We start from the raw sequence: 18558 nt of genomic DNA, 5'->3' as shown, positions 1-18558 counted from the left end.
CTCCCTTCCTTCTCCTTCCTTCCTTCCTCCTTCATTCCTTCCTTCCTTCACAGTGTAAGCCATCTACTCCTCTAGTTAGACTAGAGTGAACAGATTGGCACAACTTTACGTCATGCATTCCTGTTTAGTTTTGTGTCTGCTGTCTGTATTGTAGATTTACTAAAAGCCCAACAGGGAAAGCTGACCCTCAACCTTGTGATTTTGGCCTGACCCGGCCTGAATTTTGGATCAGGTCCAGGTCGGTTCTACTGATTTTCTGTCCTGACATCCTTCCAGCATGTTTCATTATATTCACGGAGAACTTTGCATTCATTTGAACACATGCCGTGGAACAGGATGTTTTCATCATAGGAACCTCTGTTAATAATTTGAAAAAAAACAAAACAAAAAAACAACAAAAGAAAACAAAGACCATTTCCAGAGGCAAAATCAGGCCGTTTGAATACAACATGTATATTAGTTTTTCAATAATTTGAACAATTTCACTTCAAGGGAGAACTTCTGTTCAGTCGCAGCTCAGCGTTACGAGCTATGCTGTGCCATTATCTCAGTTTGCTTCGTCTTTTTAAGAAGTGCTGCTGCATGCGAATTGAGAGAAAAGCTTGAAGTTATCAAAAAACTACTTAAATAAGTACAGTCCTCTGAAAAGCAGAAAAAGAAAGGAGCGTGTATACATTCCCCGGCTGAAACCTCTGGGATTGATCTGGGATGTGTAGGAGGAACTCCCAGGCTTACTCAATATTTTGACTCAGCATATGGACGCTTCATGGCTGTGTGGTTTTATTGAGAGAGCATTTGTTTGTTTGCTTCTCTCTTCGTGTGCCAGGAGGCAAGAGAACAAATAGTCTTGATAGAGTACGCTGCTGTTTTTGCAGGGAACGGCACAGGAGATGTGGATAAGTGAGTCTGAATGCATGACATCTATTTGGTTGACCCCAAACAACAGAATTAATTTAGTACATTTAATATCCCCTAATGTTTATCATTGACTGAATTTTAAGATTTCTAATCCTGTATTTAGCTAAAACAGTTAGTTTTATTTTGTTTATTTATTTTTTTGACAAATACATCCAGTACCTTGCAAGAGTATTTATAGCCTTCGTACAAGTTAGTTGCAATATTTACTGAGCTTTTACTCTGTAACAAACTGTTACTTTATTACAGAGGCACTGCTTTTCTTTTTTTGGACATTTATTATTGCTGGCAGTATTATTATTTTTTTTAACTTTTGGACATTTATTATGACACGTAGCCATAGCAACGAGGCGCTATACAACCCGGAGCAACTGATTAACGTTGCAAAAGCTCAAATAATACCTCAACTGCTCAAACAAATCCCAGATTAGCAGAGAAGGAGGCGGCATGGATGGAGAGCAGGAGCAAAGAGGGAGAGAAGGAGGAATTTAAAACCATCTCCTCCAACAATCGTGAGATCTTTGTCAAACATGTTGGCGAACGAAGAACGAGCCAAAGTAGCCTCTGTGACACGGAGGCAGGATTACGTCCCCGACTGCGATGTCTTTCTGCTGGGCTTCCTGACAGACTCAAAGAGGAGCGGCAAAAGAAAAGAAGAAGAAGTGAAGGTGCCGTCTGTAACATGTCCATCTGTTGTCTCTGTGACCCGGATATCTAACTCTTAGCATTTAGCTTAGCTAGTGATCATAGTGTCCTCTGACATCACCATGAATGTGATGTCATCAGTTCAGTAGTCGCTATGCTGCAGACACAACACTCCTATGTACTTGTGGCAATATGTAATGATTTTAAGAACGCCTTGCTGTCTGTTACATTTCCAAAATTGGATTTGTTTTATACAAACGTCAAAGATTCACACATCTTCAAAGAGAGACCTAATCTGTTAATTTAGTTTTTTTTTTCTGCTCAGAATATAAATGTCATGGTCACAACACATCTGTAATGAAGAAAACTCCAAGAAGGTGGTCAGAGGAAGCTGAAGAAGGCCGACAGGGCTGCTTAGAGCTGCTTCACCAGATAAGCAATGTCATGACTGAGTGTGCGACTGTTTTGGGACAACATCGTCCCCGCCAGAGCAGCGACAAACACTGGATCACCAGTGACTCAAAGAAACTACTAGACAAGGAAAAAAAGCCTTCAGTCGGGGAGACAGGAAATTATTCAGAAGCAACTAAAAGTCAAGAACAGAGTGTGAGTGCTTTGATTGGTCAGTAAGATGCTATATATACCATTTGTTTTAACGCTGGGATTTAACTGTACTCTGGGTTTACTAATCAGAAGGTCATTTCTTGCAACAGATTTATCAGTATCAGAGTAAAGGAGCCTGAATTCACATGCATTAAATGCTTTTAAAAGTTATTTGTAAACTATCTGAAAACAACAGATGATTGTTCTGACACGTAATGCATTGTAATGCCTGCACACTCATTCATTAGTGCATGTGTGAGTGAAGTTTATACTTCAGTTCCACTTTAGAAGAACGAGGTACGACGATGACAGACGACAACAACAAAAACCAGACACAATGAAGTCTGGTTTTTGACAAGTGAATAAATATATCACACTCTTATTGAGTCAGGAGAAAGAAATAGATTGAAACACACAGTGATCTTTTTTTTATCTAAATGATGCAAACCACTTTTAAGCAACCTGCACTTGTAAACCTTAAAGCTTTTAACATGGTGTACAGACATTAATGAGAATGTTGTCAGGAAATGAGTAAAAGCCAGAGTACTTACAACAGGACCGGGTGGACCTTGGGGTCCCTCTCCGCCCTTCAGACCAGCTGGGCCCTGAAACGAAGAGAGAAACAAAACTGACCGTTACAATCTCCACATCTGCCAGTAATAACGCTACAATCTCCATGGTGGATCTCAGCACAGGTTTCATTAAATGCTCCAACTGTCTGCCTCCGTTTGCTGGTTTGTCACTTTATCCCAAAATGAGTGAGCGCCGAAGAAAATTCAGAGCTTCTCACCCTCCACGTTCTGAGCCATGAATTACGATTGACATTTTCATTCTGGCAGAAACACGGGCTCGAATAGAAAGTCCAAAAAAAGTAGTAAGGAGGTTGAAAATCATCATCATCATCATAAAACCCACTTTATGGAGTTGGCTTGAACAGCTTCATCATATAAAGAGCATGTTTGAAATCGGTTTGGTGCTTTAACACATAATTGAGTCCGGCTGAGAATCAGAAAAACTACCTCAACTTTCACAAATGTTGTTTGGCTTAGTTATTTACTTTATTTTAATTTTTTTACACGTGTTTGTAAAACTTAAAAAAAGGGAGAGGAGACTTCCTCCTCCTAAAACAAAGATCGAGGATTGGCACATGAGGATATTACTGGAGCTCTTTCTCATTGCTTTCTTCAAAATCTATTAGCATTAGAAAAATGAGATAGGGGCTGGATGGGCGGTTGCCCAGGGTGGTAATGGAAATGGGGGATAGAGATGATTTATTAATTTTTATTGGTTTGCGTGTGGCAAAAGAACCACCACCCTTTGTTGTTGTATTTGTTAGTTAATTCAATTTGTCCAATTTGTCCAAGTTGTTGGAGCTGCATATAAATGAGTCTCAATCGTGGACTCTTGGGACTAAAGTATGAAGAAACTTAATCAAATGAAGTTGCCTTACTATTAAAATTTTATTCATAAAATTAGTCTCATTTGACTAAAGTTCTAATTTTCTTATCAGATTGTGTTGATTTTACTTGAACAGAAACAAAATGATAAGTTTATAGGTGTGAAGTTGGATATGAAGGACTTTTGAAAAGTCCAAGAAAATTTGAATTATTTTTTAAAATTCAAACAAGTGTACTTTCCTCTGAAGGTAAATACACATGATATGTTTTATAAATGTCCTTCTCTGGGCAGTAACTAGTTACATTTACTCAATTACTATTACTTGAGTGACTTTTAGGGATTAAAAAATTACTTTTAGGGAGTACACTGTAGTTTTTTCTTTTACTTGAGTAATTTTACTATGAAGTGTTGCTACTCTTATTTGAGTAAAAATTTCTATCTACCCACAGAATAAACAAATATGTTTTAACCTAAAATTCAACTAAGAGTTTCATAAGTTTTATATTGTAAGAAACTGATTTGGAAAAAAAATATTTTCCCTGATTTTTTTTTGGTCCTTAAATAACCAAAACCTCCACTTAACTTTACATTTTAGTCCATCTGATGATGTCAATTTTAAATATTAAACGATTGATAATGTGATCAGTTACTCAGTACTCGATTAGACTTTCTACCAAATACCTTTCTTACTGTTGCGTCAGTAATTTCCACTTCTTACTTTTCCTTGAGTAAAAATATGTTGAAGTATTGCTGCTCTCACTTGAGTACTAGTTTTGGGTTGCTCTTCCCATTTCTGCTCTCTGGATGAAGAAAAAGTTCAGAAGTCATCCAAATGTTGAACAGCCGTACTGTAAGTGAGAGTAAACAATTCAAATCCATATTCCAGCCTCTGTGGTTGTGTGGCAAGAAAATAAAACATTGCACAGAGTGTGCTTTATTATATATATCTATCAAGGTCCAACATGTGTTTGCATGCATGCACGAGTGTTTGTATGTGTGTGCAACTCCCCAGTGAGCTCCAGAGCAGCACAAGGCAGTATGGGTGATGAGTTTCTGCAGACGGTGGCTGCGTGTTGGGCTAAATTACGATGGCAGGAAACAATCAGGCATGTCCTGCCGAGTTCAGATGACCTTGAGGAAATGCTTTGTTTCCCCGGCAGTGTATCTGTCCCGCGCCACTCCAGTCTAATTGCCAACATTTTTGACTTAATTATTTATTTACTAAATAATGCATGCGGCAACAAAATGCCGCGCCTTCCAAAGCGCTGGCACTGACGAATGATGAAACAATAGACGTCCTTGAGTTAAACTGGGGAAAAGACTTTCAAAATAAGTCCCTAACAAATCCCAAATTCTCTAAAAAAAAAAAAAAAGGAGGCCCATTATCCACTGCAGCGGTCCAAGCCGTGGATTCTGCGGCGGTGGAGCAGCGCAGGAGCAGCGCCTGTTCATTTGTTAGATGTCACTTCGGATTTCCTCCCACCGGATTGATTGCTGCGAGTGCATTCCAGGGCTGCTGCCTCTAATGAAGTGAACAGCTCCAGATAGGTGCGGGTTCATTTGTTATGTAGCTGTGGTCTATCACTTTCTACCAGCAGGCGCATGTGGAGAAAAACTGTGACGGATAGCTGCGGGTGAAGTACCCGGTTCTTACCGTGGCACCGGGTAGACCTCTCTCTCCGGGGAAGCCACGAAGGCCCGGCGGACCGTCTTTACCAGGGGAGCCTTGTGGTCCAGGATCACCCTGCATACACAGAAATTGTTTTTTTTAATTATTATTATTGTTCGCAGTGTCAGAAAATCAGCTGAAATATGTCAAAAACGACTGGATGAACATTCCAGACTTAAATTGTGTTTTATAATGTCTTAATAAGAGAAAAGGAATCAAAGTTTAAATGTTTTTTGCACATGAACGACAACTGTGAGCTATTATTAAGACAATGTCTGACAAAAGCTTCACAGAATCACTATCTGAAGAAAATTCCTTCAGCCACTTGTTTGGTTGTAAACAGTTGCTGCTTTTGATGACGTGGGTTTCTGCCCAGGGCGGCACAGATTGGGAGGGCGTAACAAAAAAATTAGCTGCCAGTTGTAGACAGAAGGAGTTTTTCATTTCATATCTGCATTAAGTGCTCACCATGGTGCAGAGGACTATTTTTTATTTTCTTAAACAGTTGAGAGCGTCTTTGATCGTATCAGCTTCAGACGTCGACATACTTCGACTGGTGAAGATTCACAATAGGGAAATATGTAAAGTACAAATTAAATTTTTTTATGTTTTTATTGAATTAGTTTCAAAAGTTTATTTCTTTTTTGTTGCTGCAGCGGACTTTGGCATGGAGTCGACCTTAAAGTGGCTGGTGACTCGTATGTGAGATCACAGTTTGTTTGGTTTTTGTTTTTCAACTGAGTCTCCAGAATAAAATAGGTAAAATTTGTGCAAAACAACAAACCCAGGAAGTGGTCACTAATCATCAAAAAATAAATAAATAAATCTGTGTTGCGTTTGCCATTTCCTTTTTTACTGAACTAGATTCACAAAGCAAATTACACTAAATACATGTAGACCGGTCCACCAATGGGAGCAATTTGCATCGATTTTTATCAGGTCATAATTATTCTTATATTAACATTTTTAACCAAACTTCAAGACGAACATTTAACTTTAAGGAATAATGTCAGCTGAATGACGACTGATTCAGAAAAACCACACATTATTAAGGTTATACCTTTAGGAGAGAATAAAAGAAGTTGTCAGTTTATACCGCATTCACTCGCAATGAAATCAGAAAAACAACAAAAAAGGTGAAACGAGTTACATCTATTACCATTATAAATTATTCAATGGATCCAATCATAAGGCTTACATTTGGTATTCTGCATAATTTCATATGGTTATTTTGAAAAGCTCATTTTAATCTAAAAACAAGTCTCATCGGAACGCATATCCAAACGTACCCGATGTACATTTTTCACGTTTTTCGTTTCCAGTAGTGAATTACTGTCGATATTATCTTTATTTATTTTGCATCTGATGCGTTTGAACTCAATTCTACTAACAAAAATAATCAAGTTCACAAAGATTCTATATCATGTCCTCCATGTCTAAACACTGACTGTGCATCAACTAATGGCTTTGTACTTTCCAGCAGGAATAGAGGCGTACGTGTTTCAAAAGCACCAGGCAAACCCTAATGGCCCATTAGTGGCATTTACCTGAAGCGTGTATTATTTTCTATTCATCAGCGCTGCAGCAGCACAGTCAATGAAGAGGCATTACCAAATCTATCAGTGTTTTCACACAAACAGCCACGGTGTGAACATTCGGTCAATGAACATATAGAGGAAAAGATTTGGGCTGAAATGAAAACTCTTTAACGCAATAAAGTATAAATATATATATAAAAAGGAAACAATTTCTTTCTCTACTGTTCATACATTCTCAATTAAAGTTTTTATTTTAACACCTCTCTGGTATTTTGTTCCAAAGGGGGAAAAAGCGCCAAAAAACTACTGCTTTTCTAAAGCAATGATATTTGAATGAAGTGGTGGAAAAAACTTCACCAAACTGCCTGTGTGTGTGTGTGTGTGTTTTGACTTTTATCTGCACACTGTGAAGCCCAGACCAGCAGGCCTGAGAGGTTTTAGATGATTTGGTCTCTGCTGCCAAGGCCTCGCCAAAGTGACACTGGCATACTGATGCACAGGTTTGAGCGAGGTGGGAGGGAAGCGGGGCGGCGAGTGGCTCGGAGTTTGGATTGAGCCGACAGACTCGATTAAGCTGTCCGCTCGGAGGAGACGGGGTGAAAATAAAAAAAAAGGAGCTCAGAGGGAGGCGGGCGGGTGGGCGGGGCCACGCTGGAGGATCCTGACAATGAGGGGCTGGTCTCAGGTCTCTGGCTCAACTTTACAAAAAAAAAGAAAAAAAGTGTTCTCCGCTGCTAATGGGCTCTTCTAAATCGCCAGACTGGGAACAACAGAGAGGGAATGGAAAGATCTGAGCTGCTTGCTGCTTGAGCGGAAAGGAAAAGTGAGAATCTTGCATTTGATTTTGTCCGAATCTCTTTCTAGAGACGATACTCCAAAACACCCAGTTGTCCATTGAGTGTTCGTGAGCCTAAGAGGTCATAAGTCTTTGGAAGTGTTCATAACATCTAAACTCAGTCATAGACTGAACAGTTTTCATTTTATTTGTCTGATCTCCTATGAAACACCAGCCTGGCATCATCTAATATGAATCTCCAAATGTTCAGGCATCTTCCTTACATAGCTTTCATATTTATTGTTTGCGTATCTATAGTTTTAGTATTTTATGCCACAACCATACCTTGGCTCCCTCCTTGCCAGCAGCACCAGGAAGACCCTGCTCTCCAGGTGGGCCTGGGGGTCCAGGATGGCCTCGCTCACCAACAGGACCGGTCTCTCCAGTGGGTCCCTTAGATGATCACATGTTTAGATCATGACATTGGTCAAATTTTCTGATAACAAATAAATCTGTGGTTTGAAAATCTTTCTTACCTGAGGCCCGACAACACCTCCTGGTCCTGGTGGGCCAGTTTTTCCTTGGAAACCCTGAAATCAAAATGGATGTTGGTTTAATACGCTGTATATTTGTTATACATTTAATATTGGCTTCTTAATTTTTGAAAACAACAACTCAATAGTGATTCAAATCTGCAAATAGCATAAGCAGTTTTTATTTCAAAACGTAAAAACAGAAAAATTTGTAATTCAGCCAACTCGATTTTAAGCAATAAAACATGAAATATCTAACAAGAGATGAAATGTTAACGTCATGCATGTTGGAAATAAGTAGATAAACTATTTAGACCTAAAAACCAATACATATGAACTAGATCAACTAAATGAGTTGAATTAGACCAGGATCACCTCCCTTAATCTGACATAAAGATGCATCAAAGTTTTGAAAAGTACAGTATTTCCATTATATGAAAAGAATCAAGATTAAATGACAAAATACACTAAGACTGAGTTTCCTGAACTGACTCCAAACTATTTTTAAATATGTTAAAATTATCAGCTTAATGTAGATGAAAACTGTGTTTTTTCTTGTGTAGGATTTGATGTTTTGCAATCAAAACAAAAAGCAAAACTGATGACAGAACATGTTTATGTTTCAATGTTAGATACATTATATTGGAGATCCTGGTTTTCTTTTTTCCCCTCCATAAGGATCTCAACTGATTTGGAAAAAAACTCTGAAATCAGTTCAACATTCAAGATTTTTCAGGATTCAGAGGGGTTTTTGTTCTCTCTGGGTTGTTGAAAGCTAGATATTAAAAAATGTGGCTGCGAAATTAGCAAAGCAACGTGGAGATTTACTGAATAAACGTGATGTATCATACATGCAGCTTATGGAGTTCAGACTGACAGTAAAATCGTAAAAAAGGTGATAAAAGAGAAGAAAATTACACTTGACTAGACACTGAAAAAGACAAGAGTGCCTCTCAGGAGCAAAATGCATCAGCATTCGGGTCTAAACTCCACAACATTCCCAGTAATTGGGCAGAAATGGGCAATTTTGCTCATTCAGGTTCGCATTTTAATGGCGTGACCACACAGTTAACTCAGGTCTTTCGCTAATTTCAAAGACCCTTGAAAACGTACTGTGTTAAACAACCTCTTGCTAGGTAAATTTTTCCAAAAATGATCTCCTTTTGCTTGCTTTACTTTCTTTTCATAGTATTCTGATGTCTCCGAAACTTCTGGAGATTTTAAGCCATAAGGAAAACGCTACAACAATAAAAACTCTGCTCAGGTGATAATTATGTTGCATATCTACAGGAAACCTTTCAAATCCAACGGGTTTTCAGGAGCGGCGGCCCCCCGAGAGCGCCGTGTAGTCTGGCGTCCCTAATTGATCTCAGAATCAAAGCAAAGGTCTGATCTCCTCCACGTCCCTCGAGTCGCATCTCAGGTGCTCTACAAAGAAGAAACCCTCCACTTCCTAATTAGGTGACTTCCTGAGGCACAGGATTAAATTTCACAGCGTCAGAGGAGCTGAACACAAACCTTTGCTTAGCTTTTCAGATTTTTATAAAAAAAATAAAATAAATTAACTAAATGTGATGTGTCATTTTTGCTTCTGATTGACAATTATGCTCTAGTTTGTGTTGCCCTGTCACACAAAATACCAAAAAAAAGAAAACGGAAAAAAGAAAAATCACCTTTAGGTTTGTGTTCGTAACGTGACAGAAGTTTCTCTACTGAACAGGCAGTCTATCGTCAACACTAGTTGCGTTTCCATTGACCATATAATAATTGCACAAGTTGACATTTCGAAAATGAATTTAGCAATTTCCCAAAGAAAGAAAAAGAAAAAGTTTTGGGGGCAGGATGAGGTGGGGTTTTGGTTTATTTTGCAAAAGTGCAATGGGAATGCTTTTCTCCGCATCACACGACTCACAGGACCAAGAACTGGATGTTGCCTCTGGCGCAAATCACGAAGAAGACGACGATGACAGGAAGTAGTGAGGGGATGATGGCTTGGCATCATTTTTACTGACTTATTGTGTGAACAAACGTATTCATGTGTGATTCTAATTGCCTTTCTTCTTTAATGGAAACACCGCAACTGGGAAATTGTGTTTTTTTTTCTACGATAAGCGCTGACATTCTCACACACATGGCCTTAGCAAACAGGATTCCACCAGTAAACACTTTAAAGATCCGCTTTGCTCTGAATCTCTGAGAATGACGAGGCTAAAGTGAAGTCGCTTAACTGTACTAACAGCTTCGAGCTCACACCGACTTCTTCATTTTGACTTTCACCTGACTTTTCCAGCTTGATGCGATCGCCCAGTCCCTCGGTTCTCAAATCCATAAGCAATTTTCAGAGGATAAGTTGATTTGAAACTTATCATCCTAAAACCAGAGAAAGATTTAGATCCGGGCGCTCAGGAAGCCAATCCCAGCTGACGCGCGGTGAGTCCCCGGGCTTATTGATCACAATACTTTGTCATTCAGGGTGATGTATTATTCAATGAAGCGCCTCCAGGTCAACGGCGTCGCAGAGGAGACGCGGGCATTGACGCTTGATTTGCACTTCCTGAAATCCGGATTGTTTTGCTCGGATCGGGCGTCTTTATTGCCGTGATCCATTTTCATATTGGATGCTCGTGTCGCCTGTTCGCCGGGACGTAAATCTGCAGCCCTTAACGCCGCTTAGGAGTCAATCATTACGGCTCGAGGCGCGGCGGGCGGAGGGAAGAGCTCGCTTGTTGTGCGCCCCGTTATCTACAGGGAAGGGGACAGGTGGAAGCGGAAGCTCTAATAACGGGGTTGACGATCCGTCAGGCCCGCAGTGAAATTTATCGTCCTCAGAGACTCGTCGAGCAAAGGTTCACTGACGCATACTAAGTGCAGGGATCGAAGATGAGAGCAGGGGGAATGCAGCAATTGCAAGATGGGATCGAATCAGGTTTTTTTTTTTTCTTCCTTTCCAGTGGGGTAATTCTTATACAGTAGTCCTTGGGACATTCCTGATGAGTCAGTGCAGCTTTACTTGAGATTTAGTAAAGATATTAGTCATTAGGGGCAAACAGGGACTGCTGGAGGAAGCTGCAGCGAATCCATGTTAAACAGTGCAGCAGTTTTCAGGTTACTTTTATCTTAAGGATGGGAGTTCTGCTAAGCAATACACAGCATCAACATATATATATTTGTAAGCGAGCCCTGTTTATGAGTAAAAAAAACTCTTCTGATGTATTCACACAATTTCACATGAAATAATTACAGTACACTGCAAAAAAACTAAAAATCGTATTCAGTATTTCCGGTCTAGTTTCCAGTGCAAATATCTTGATACATTTGAAAAGACAAAACTAACTTACATGCAACTTTTCAGCAAGACTCCAGAGTTTGTTTTAAGGCAATATTTCATTAATATTAATAAGAAAACAATAACTAGATCCACTGACAGATTATTTCCAATGTTTTGAGTGAAACAATCTGCCAGTCAAACTAGTACTTTATCATCGATATTAAGGGTATATTTATTTAAAAGGAGCTACTACATCTTGTCGAAAAGTATTTTTATTTATTTTTGTCTTACTCCAGGTGTAATAATAATATATTTGCTCTTAAAACGAGACCAAAAATACTTGATAGGATTTTGTGTATTTGCAGAGTAGAAACTCGTCTAACGGTGAATTCTGGGGATATTTTTACCTCTTATTTGGATGTGGTAGAAAGATAAACTTTTTTTTTTTATTGTTTCCATAACTGGGTCAAATCTAGAAAAGTAGACATTTTTTTTGTCACCAACAAACATCTACATTTGTTGAATGTCATGTTCTCTCATCTTTCCCATTTTGAAGAGCGGCTGAGAGAAATGCGCCTCTGATGCAGGTCAGCTTCTAATACCACCAAACAGAAAATCTACTAAAACCTACAAGCGTAAAGTACATAATGTTTCACAAAATAGTTGAAATGCCCCTTTAAGAACGTAAACTAACAAGGCCATGATGTTCAGATTCAGTTTCGCTCAAAAACAAAACATTTTTTGGGCAGAAAAATGTAAATCTTTGTTTTTTGAAAATGCTGTATCTCTTAAGTGTGTCCACCTTTTAACCAAGCTTTGTTGAATCACCTTTTGATTCGATTCCAACATTCAGTTTTCTTCCGTTCACATCTGCCATCATTTATAGTGAATCTGATGAACCTGAAGTAAAGTTCAGTTGTTTTTTTGTGATATTCCTGACATTTACTCATTTAGCTAAAAACACAGTTGCCACAGCATCCAACATAATGGTAAGGTACAAAGGTAGCAGTCAGGAGAAGGATACAACACTTACAATTAAATTTCACCTGCACTTACTTCATATAAATTACTAATGACGATTTTATTAAAATCTATTTTTTCTCAACATTCTTTTTCTCAAACTAAAATCAAAAACAACATAAATTTAAATGTTGACAGAAAATTACGCCGCTGCAATAAAAGATACATTTTTATAATTTGTTTTACCCTGGTGCCAATAAATGTGGAGAGTCCACATTTATAGAGAGCCTCCTTTGATAATAATAATAGTAAATGAATATTTCAACAATAAGCTCCATCATATACTGAATCAGATTTATTCTGCAGTTGAGATGTGTGAAAAAGAGAGTAAATCTTTGCTATAAATGCATTTAAAAATAATGAGATGATTCATATTTTGGACTGAGTGATTGAAAGATTCCCGTTCTGTTGTGCTCCTGTCCTCACCGTCTCTCCACGCTGTCCAGGGTGTCCGGGAAGCCCGTCCTTTCCAGGTGGTCCCTGTCGGAGAAAAATAAAAACACTAATAACTACAACATTATTGACCATCATATTATTTACAAATCAATACTGGTAGTACAAAAGCCTCTCTGCTCAGATTCTTATAACTATCTGTTTGCGGTTTCTATTTATTATTCAGAAAGGACAAATGTCTAGACTTCCCCAAGTTCTATAATTGTAAAAAAATAAATAAATTATCACTTGTTTCCTGTCTGAACTGAAATGTGAGAGAACCTTCATGAATACCACTCGAGGTTCTCCAAATAGTCCTCCGTCTGAATCAAGCCTAATGTGCGTTTGGAGTTTAAATAGTGATGGACGGTTAAGACTCAGAACCTGGAAGAGACGCTAATCCAGAGTTCTTGTCGGAGCCTCTCATGTGAAACCAGAGAAGAGTTACTCACAGGGGGGCCCTTTGGTCCAGGGAAGCCCACTGGCCCCTGAGGTCCTTGAGGTCCCTGCAACCAGCAAGAAGAAATCCTATTAAGCTGCAGAAACTACACGGTATTGAATATGGGTTGGTGCAAAAACGGGGAAAACTGCTGAGTGGATCATAACTAATCCAACCAAACATTTTGTAAAGCAAATAAAATCTGCACAATTAATCGACAAACATCTTTTCTCACTGATTTACGCTGCAGTGGAATCTCATTTGGTGTTTTTCTGAGTGATAAAATAATTTTTTTCTTTTGCTTTCTTTCATACAACGTATGAGAAACAACTACAAGTTACCTTGAATATGGTAGTATATTGTTTTCTGGCTTTGTACACTTAAACATATATATATAAAACCAGACTGTAATAAAGCTTACAAAAATAAAGTCATCTCATTTCCTCTTTCATCAAGCCCTGACATAGAAATATATTTGATAACGCCGAATTAGACCACATAATAGTTTACTTGCTAATAACAAAAAGACTCCATGTTACCTTCAGTGTTTCGCAAACGCAGCGTATCCCTTACATTTCTTCACATCTCGTCATGTTATAACCTCCAACTTTGACTATATTTCACATGACAGAATAGTGCATAGCTGTGAATTGTCCTCTCTACTCCGATGCTATTAAATGAGATCAGTTAATATTCAATCATAAGTAAAATTATTACTTAGTTTTTTCACGTCGTGTCTGATCTGTCATCAAAAACACCAAAGCAAAACACAGAAAGTTTAAAGTTATAATGTGACAAAATGCGAAAAAGATCAAGCAAACCGTTTTCTGCATCTCTTTAAATATCAAAAACATAACTGTAGTAAGCCTAATACTAAAAGATTAAAAAAAAAGAAATTGCTGCAATTCTTGCAATATATTTTTGTTTCTCTATATGCAAAAAAAAAAAAATCTAACATTTCCAAAGAGAACAGAGATTTTACAGAACGCTCGAGTCAAACAAAACAGACTCCGATCTTTGCGATCCAAAAATCGGCAAGAACGAGCTAAATATCGTCTTTGCCGTCGGCTCTGTTTTCATTCACTTGTTCTGTGGTTGTGCATACAAAAGATGTTTAAATAAACGTTTCCGTTTCAAGTCAAGAAGGTCTAAACGGTCAGGACTGAGGCGTTTATGACCTTCCGTTTTAGCCAAGTGAAATGTCACATCACTGAATCTCAGACTTGCCCTCCGCCCACAGAGGATCGCAGGGCTGAAAAGGTTGATGGCTGCCTATCAGCATCTGCAAATCGGAATCACCAGAAGTGTCACATCAAGCTGCGCTCTTTGGGAAGTTTTAAAGAGCTTCGGGGAAAAACATTTTTCTTTTAAATTAACAGAAGAAAAAGTCTTTTTTTTTTTTTTTGTTTTTAGAAACTAGGCTTTGAATGTTGAAGATTTGTTGGTTTACAAGCTAACTTTAAACAGGAGTAAATAAAAGATTACATTTTACTACACAAAGGGGTATCACAAGACTTGAGGTGAAATATTAGGAGATAATCCTGAGGAGAAATGCAATTCACCTCGTTCACCAACAACAATAGCTACCAATTTGACTCTTCTAAACGAAGGCGCTTTCACAGAGTAAAAAAGACCTTCAGCATTTTGGTCTCTGGCCTGCGTGAGTTTGAATTCATTCTAGCTTGCAGAGTTTTTAAGAACGACTCCTTCTCCTCTCTGTCTCCGCACTAAAAATGCAAATGCGGACACAAACGAAGCATGTGCTGCAGCTGATTTATCGTCTAAAGCTGCTCCTTTGTGGCTTTTGTCTCCAGATTCATGTCGGAATGTCACATTTCCTCTGTTAAGGAGCGAAATCAAAGAGCGCCAGAACAACGCTGGAAATTCAAGAAGGAAAAAAAACATTCTCTGAAAGTTATAAAATGCGGCGCACCACTGCTGGGAGACTTATATTGTGCAGCAACTTTAACTTTCCTGCTGAGTTGGGTCACCCTGGGCTGAAATGTTTAGACTGGGAGCGTTTTCATTTCTTGGAGAAATACACTTTATTACAGCACTGCGAATACAACTGCTGGGATTTGGATTAAAGAAAATGTCAGGAAACAAACAAAAAAAATGGATGTATTAAGCGTAGAACATAAAGACCTGACCTCAGGGATCAATTTAATTGATTTAGTTAAATTCTTTATTATTTTAATAATATTTCTCATGGATATTAAATCTGTGAGAAATACCAAAAGGAAAAAAAAATAAATGTGCTACTGTAGTGTGCAACATATTCAAATTCATTTTTATTAAACGTTTTAAAATGAAAAACTTTCAGGAAAATCAATTAATTTTGCACCTGATCAGTAATGATTGGAACTTAAAAATCCAGAACCAGAAAACAAACCGTACGTGGGTTGATATCAAGGTGGTTTTTTTAGTTTCGAAAACTCAGTTTGCTTTCTTTCTGTCTATTTAAAAGGGGTCTTAAAAATGGGGTACAAAAGGTTTAAGAAAGTTCTGGAAAGAAACCCGGGACGTCGACACACTTGGTGCCCCAGCCAGCGCCACACACTCTGACCGGCGGCTTCACGGAGACGTTAAGGCAGGCAGACAGATGGCAGCCGCCACCATGTTGTAGGACTAAGACATCAGGTTAGCACTAAAATCAGACCAAATGATGAGAACAAACAGAGGAAAGCGCACCGGTAGCACAAAGCAGATGGCGCATCAGCCCCAGATGCCTCTGTACGGAGAAGCTAAACTAGTTTTCATTGGCTGATTGATTGATTTTGTAGTAAGTGTGTATTAATGCACGCTGAGACTTACTGCATTATTTTTGCATCATGGATTATACGGACACGAAACACACGTGTAGAGGACTTACTCTCTCGCCAGGCGGGCCAGGGGGGCCGTCGTTTCCTGCTGTTCCCTGAAACACACAGCACAGCATCACTGCGGCTCAATATGAACTTATTTCTGATGGGCTTCAGCTGGAGGATAAAATACTTCACAGAAGTTTTGGACTCCATGAAACAATCATGTTTTGTTGCGGCGGGTTTACCTTGGGACCGGGTTTGCCCGTTAGACCTCTGGCTCCTCGAGCACCACGAGGCCCCTAAAGAGAGGACGAGAAACGGTTGGTTAATATGATGTCTTTGCCGTTTTCAGATTGTTTGATGGTCGATAAATAAATCATCGAGGGACGAGGACATACCGTTGGACCTCTTTGTCCTCTGGGACCAGGTTTCCCAGCAATGCCCTGTTGGACAGCCAAAAGGAAACAGTTTTATAAGGTTTGTCTTTGTTCTGCGCTTTCTCCTGATATTTCCTAGACACGGATCGATATCATTACAGTGCTGCAGAGAAAACCTTGAGGATTTGCGCCACTGTCTGAAGCAAAAGTCTGGTTTTATTTCTTAACACAGACATTAAACAGAAATCAGTCATTGTCAGGGCATTGCATCGGATTCAAATAACTTTAACGCCAAAGGGAGTAGAAGTGGGATTTTTTCTTTTTTGTTTGTTTAATCAGTATGCTGTTTAAAAATGCCAACAATACGGTGGCTCACGTTGCAGGGAAGCGGTGTGTGGGTGGAGCTGCTGAGAGGACTGCAGAGTTTACAGACAAGAGCAAAGACAGTGAAATAAAATAAAATCATTCTATTCTACTTGTTTTCCTGTTTCTGCACGCCAAGTCAATTTTACATCAATGCCAAAAGGACACGCAGTGCCGTCAAAAGTTTCGAAAAATAATGAATTCGTTGTGCTGTTCAGATCTGGAGAGGAGTAGGAGAAGAAATCCTGCCTCATCTATTTTAACTACTAGCTGCTATTCATCAGAAAAATAAGCAACACAAGTCGTATGCCTCACTTTAGAATAAAATAAGCTAATAATGCTTCCACTGTTGTTTCTACAAAATGTGCAAAAGCAATTATCTGTGGCCGGGCTGCAGGTTGATTTGTTTATATGGAGTCAGTCCCCAAGGTTTCGACTAAAACACAAATATTTTGTAGCTTAGCCTAAGATTATTTGATGTATTTCTGCCGTTTTTGTGAAGAACACATAAAACCTTTTATTAGCTTTGCAGGCTATTAGAACCAAACTCATCAAAATGTAAGTTGGAGTCGGCATTTGGAGCGTTAACATCTTCGTACAGGATGTGAACTTTTGAGCTAAATTCCATCCATTATCTTCTCATTTCTGCTCTTATTTATTTATTTTTTTTTTTTTGCCAAGCGGTTTGCAGTTGGCTCTCTAGACATTATTTTCTAGATGTTTCCAGCCAATTAAAAAAGAATTTCAACAAGGAAATAATTCTTGCACCAAACTTCTGAGGTCCATGTTGATATTTCTGGTAGATTTGCAGCTGGTATTGATTTTTTAAAATTTTTTATGAAATGGTTGTTTTTTATTATTAGCAGCGGTTCTTCTTCTAAGAGTGTTGTCCAAGCGTCCAAGCAAGCTCTGCACTGGTGGCAACACAGCTCAATAAGAAACTGTCTTGATTCTAGACATCATTAAAGCCATATTCACTGTAGCTGAACATCCCACCATAAAGATTTTTTTCTTTTACCTGCTATATTCATAGTCGGGTCTTTTTTGTGCAACCGTTGCTGAATGCTGTTACCTCAGGGACAAAGCTAACACAATCACCAATGATGTAACGGTGTTCGTGTTTCTAATGTAATGACAACGTGCAGAAAGCAGACCACAGTCCTATAATGTTGCTATAATGTATCTGCTTGGTAAAAGTCTATAGAAACTCCTTAATAGATCACTTTGCACCATTTCTTATTCTTCACAGTTTGTAGCAATTGAAAACAGGAAATAAGCTCTGCTAACCCCTAAACCAGGGGTCCCCAAACTACGGCCCGCGGGCCGGATCCGGCCCGCCTCCACATTTGGTCCGGCCCCCTGAACAATACTAGAGAGCATTCAGATTTTTTGTTTATATTTATTGTATTTTCCAGTTTATATGTGGATTTTTCTTCAACCACCAGGGGGCTCTTTAGCAGGAACTGTGGGTGTTTGGATGTTTCTCTTTAGCAGGAAGTGTGTCCTGTAAACTGTGGGTGTTTTGTTTTGCATGGTGCATGGCTGCCATCTGTTGGACTTTTAGGGAACTGCTTGACTTTTATGTTATTTAATGATTGCGGTTGTTTGCTAGTGGTAGAGCAGATGAACACACGTCTCTGTTATGAACGCTGCATTCCAGGTTGAATTCTTTGAAGCAACGCCTGTAAGTAGCAACTTATACTTCATCAAAACGAGCCTTTATGTTAACATATGAGAAATTAATATGTTAAAGTTACATTCCGTCAATGGAATATATAC

The 18558-nt window shown here is 38.8% G+C and overlaps 1 protein-coding gene across 5 annotated transcripts in view; it reads right to left on the bottom strand.

Annotated features, from left to right (window-relative positions):
- The window catches only part of col11a1a (collagen, type XI, alpha 1a), a 106214-nt gene that overhangs the window by 27331 nt on the left and 60325 nt on the right, over nt 1–18558 (bottom strand). For all 5 annotated transcript variants that reach the window (XM_015056928.1, XM_015056929.1, XM_015056930.1 and 2 more), the window contains 9 exons: nt 16438–16482; nt 16285–16338; nt 16108–16152; nt 13249–13302; nt 12791–12844; nt 8080–8133; nt 7889–7996; nt 5216–5305; nt 2715–2768 (listed from right to left, as the gene is read on the bottom strand). In XM_015056928.1, the coding sequence (XP_014912414.1) occupies nt 2715–2768; nt 5216–5305; nt 7889–7996; nt 8080–8133; nt 12791–12844; nt 13249–13302; nt 16108–16152; nt 16285–16338; nt 16438–16482 (558 nt within the window). The remainder of the gene's footprint in view (nt 1–2714; nt 2769–5215; nt 5306–7888; nt 7997–8079; nt 8134–12790; nt 12845–13248; nt 13303–16107; nt 16153–16284; nt 16339–16437; nt 16483–18558) is intronic.

This window comes from Poecilia latipinna, unplaced genomic scaffold, assembly GCF_001443285.1.
Source record: "Poecilia latipinna isolate Pla-1442-1.1 unplaced genomic scaffold, P_latipinna-1.0 Scaffold1418, whole genome shotgun sequence".
Classification (NCBI taxonomy): Eukaryota; Metazoa; Chordata; class Actinopteri; order Cyprinodontiformes; family Poeciliidae; genus Poecilia; species Poecilia latipinna.
This window is presented reverse-complemented; position numbering and strand designations above follow the sequence as displayed.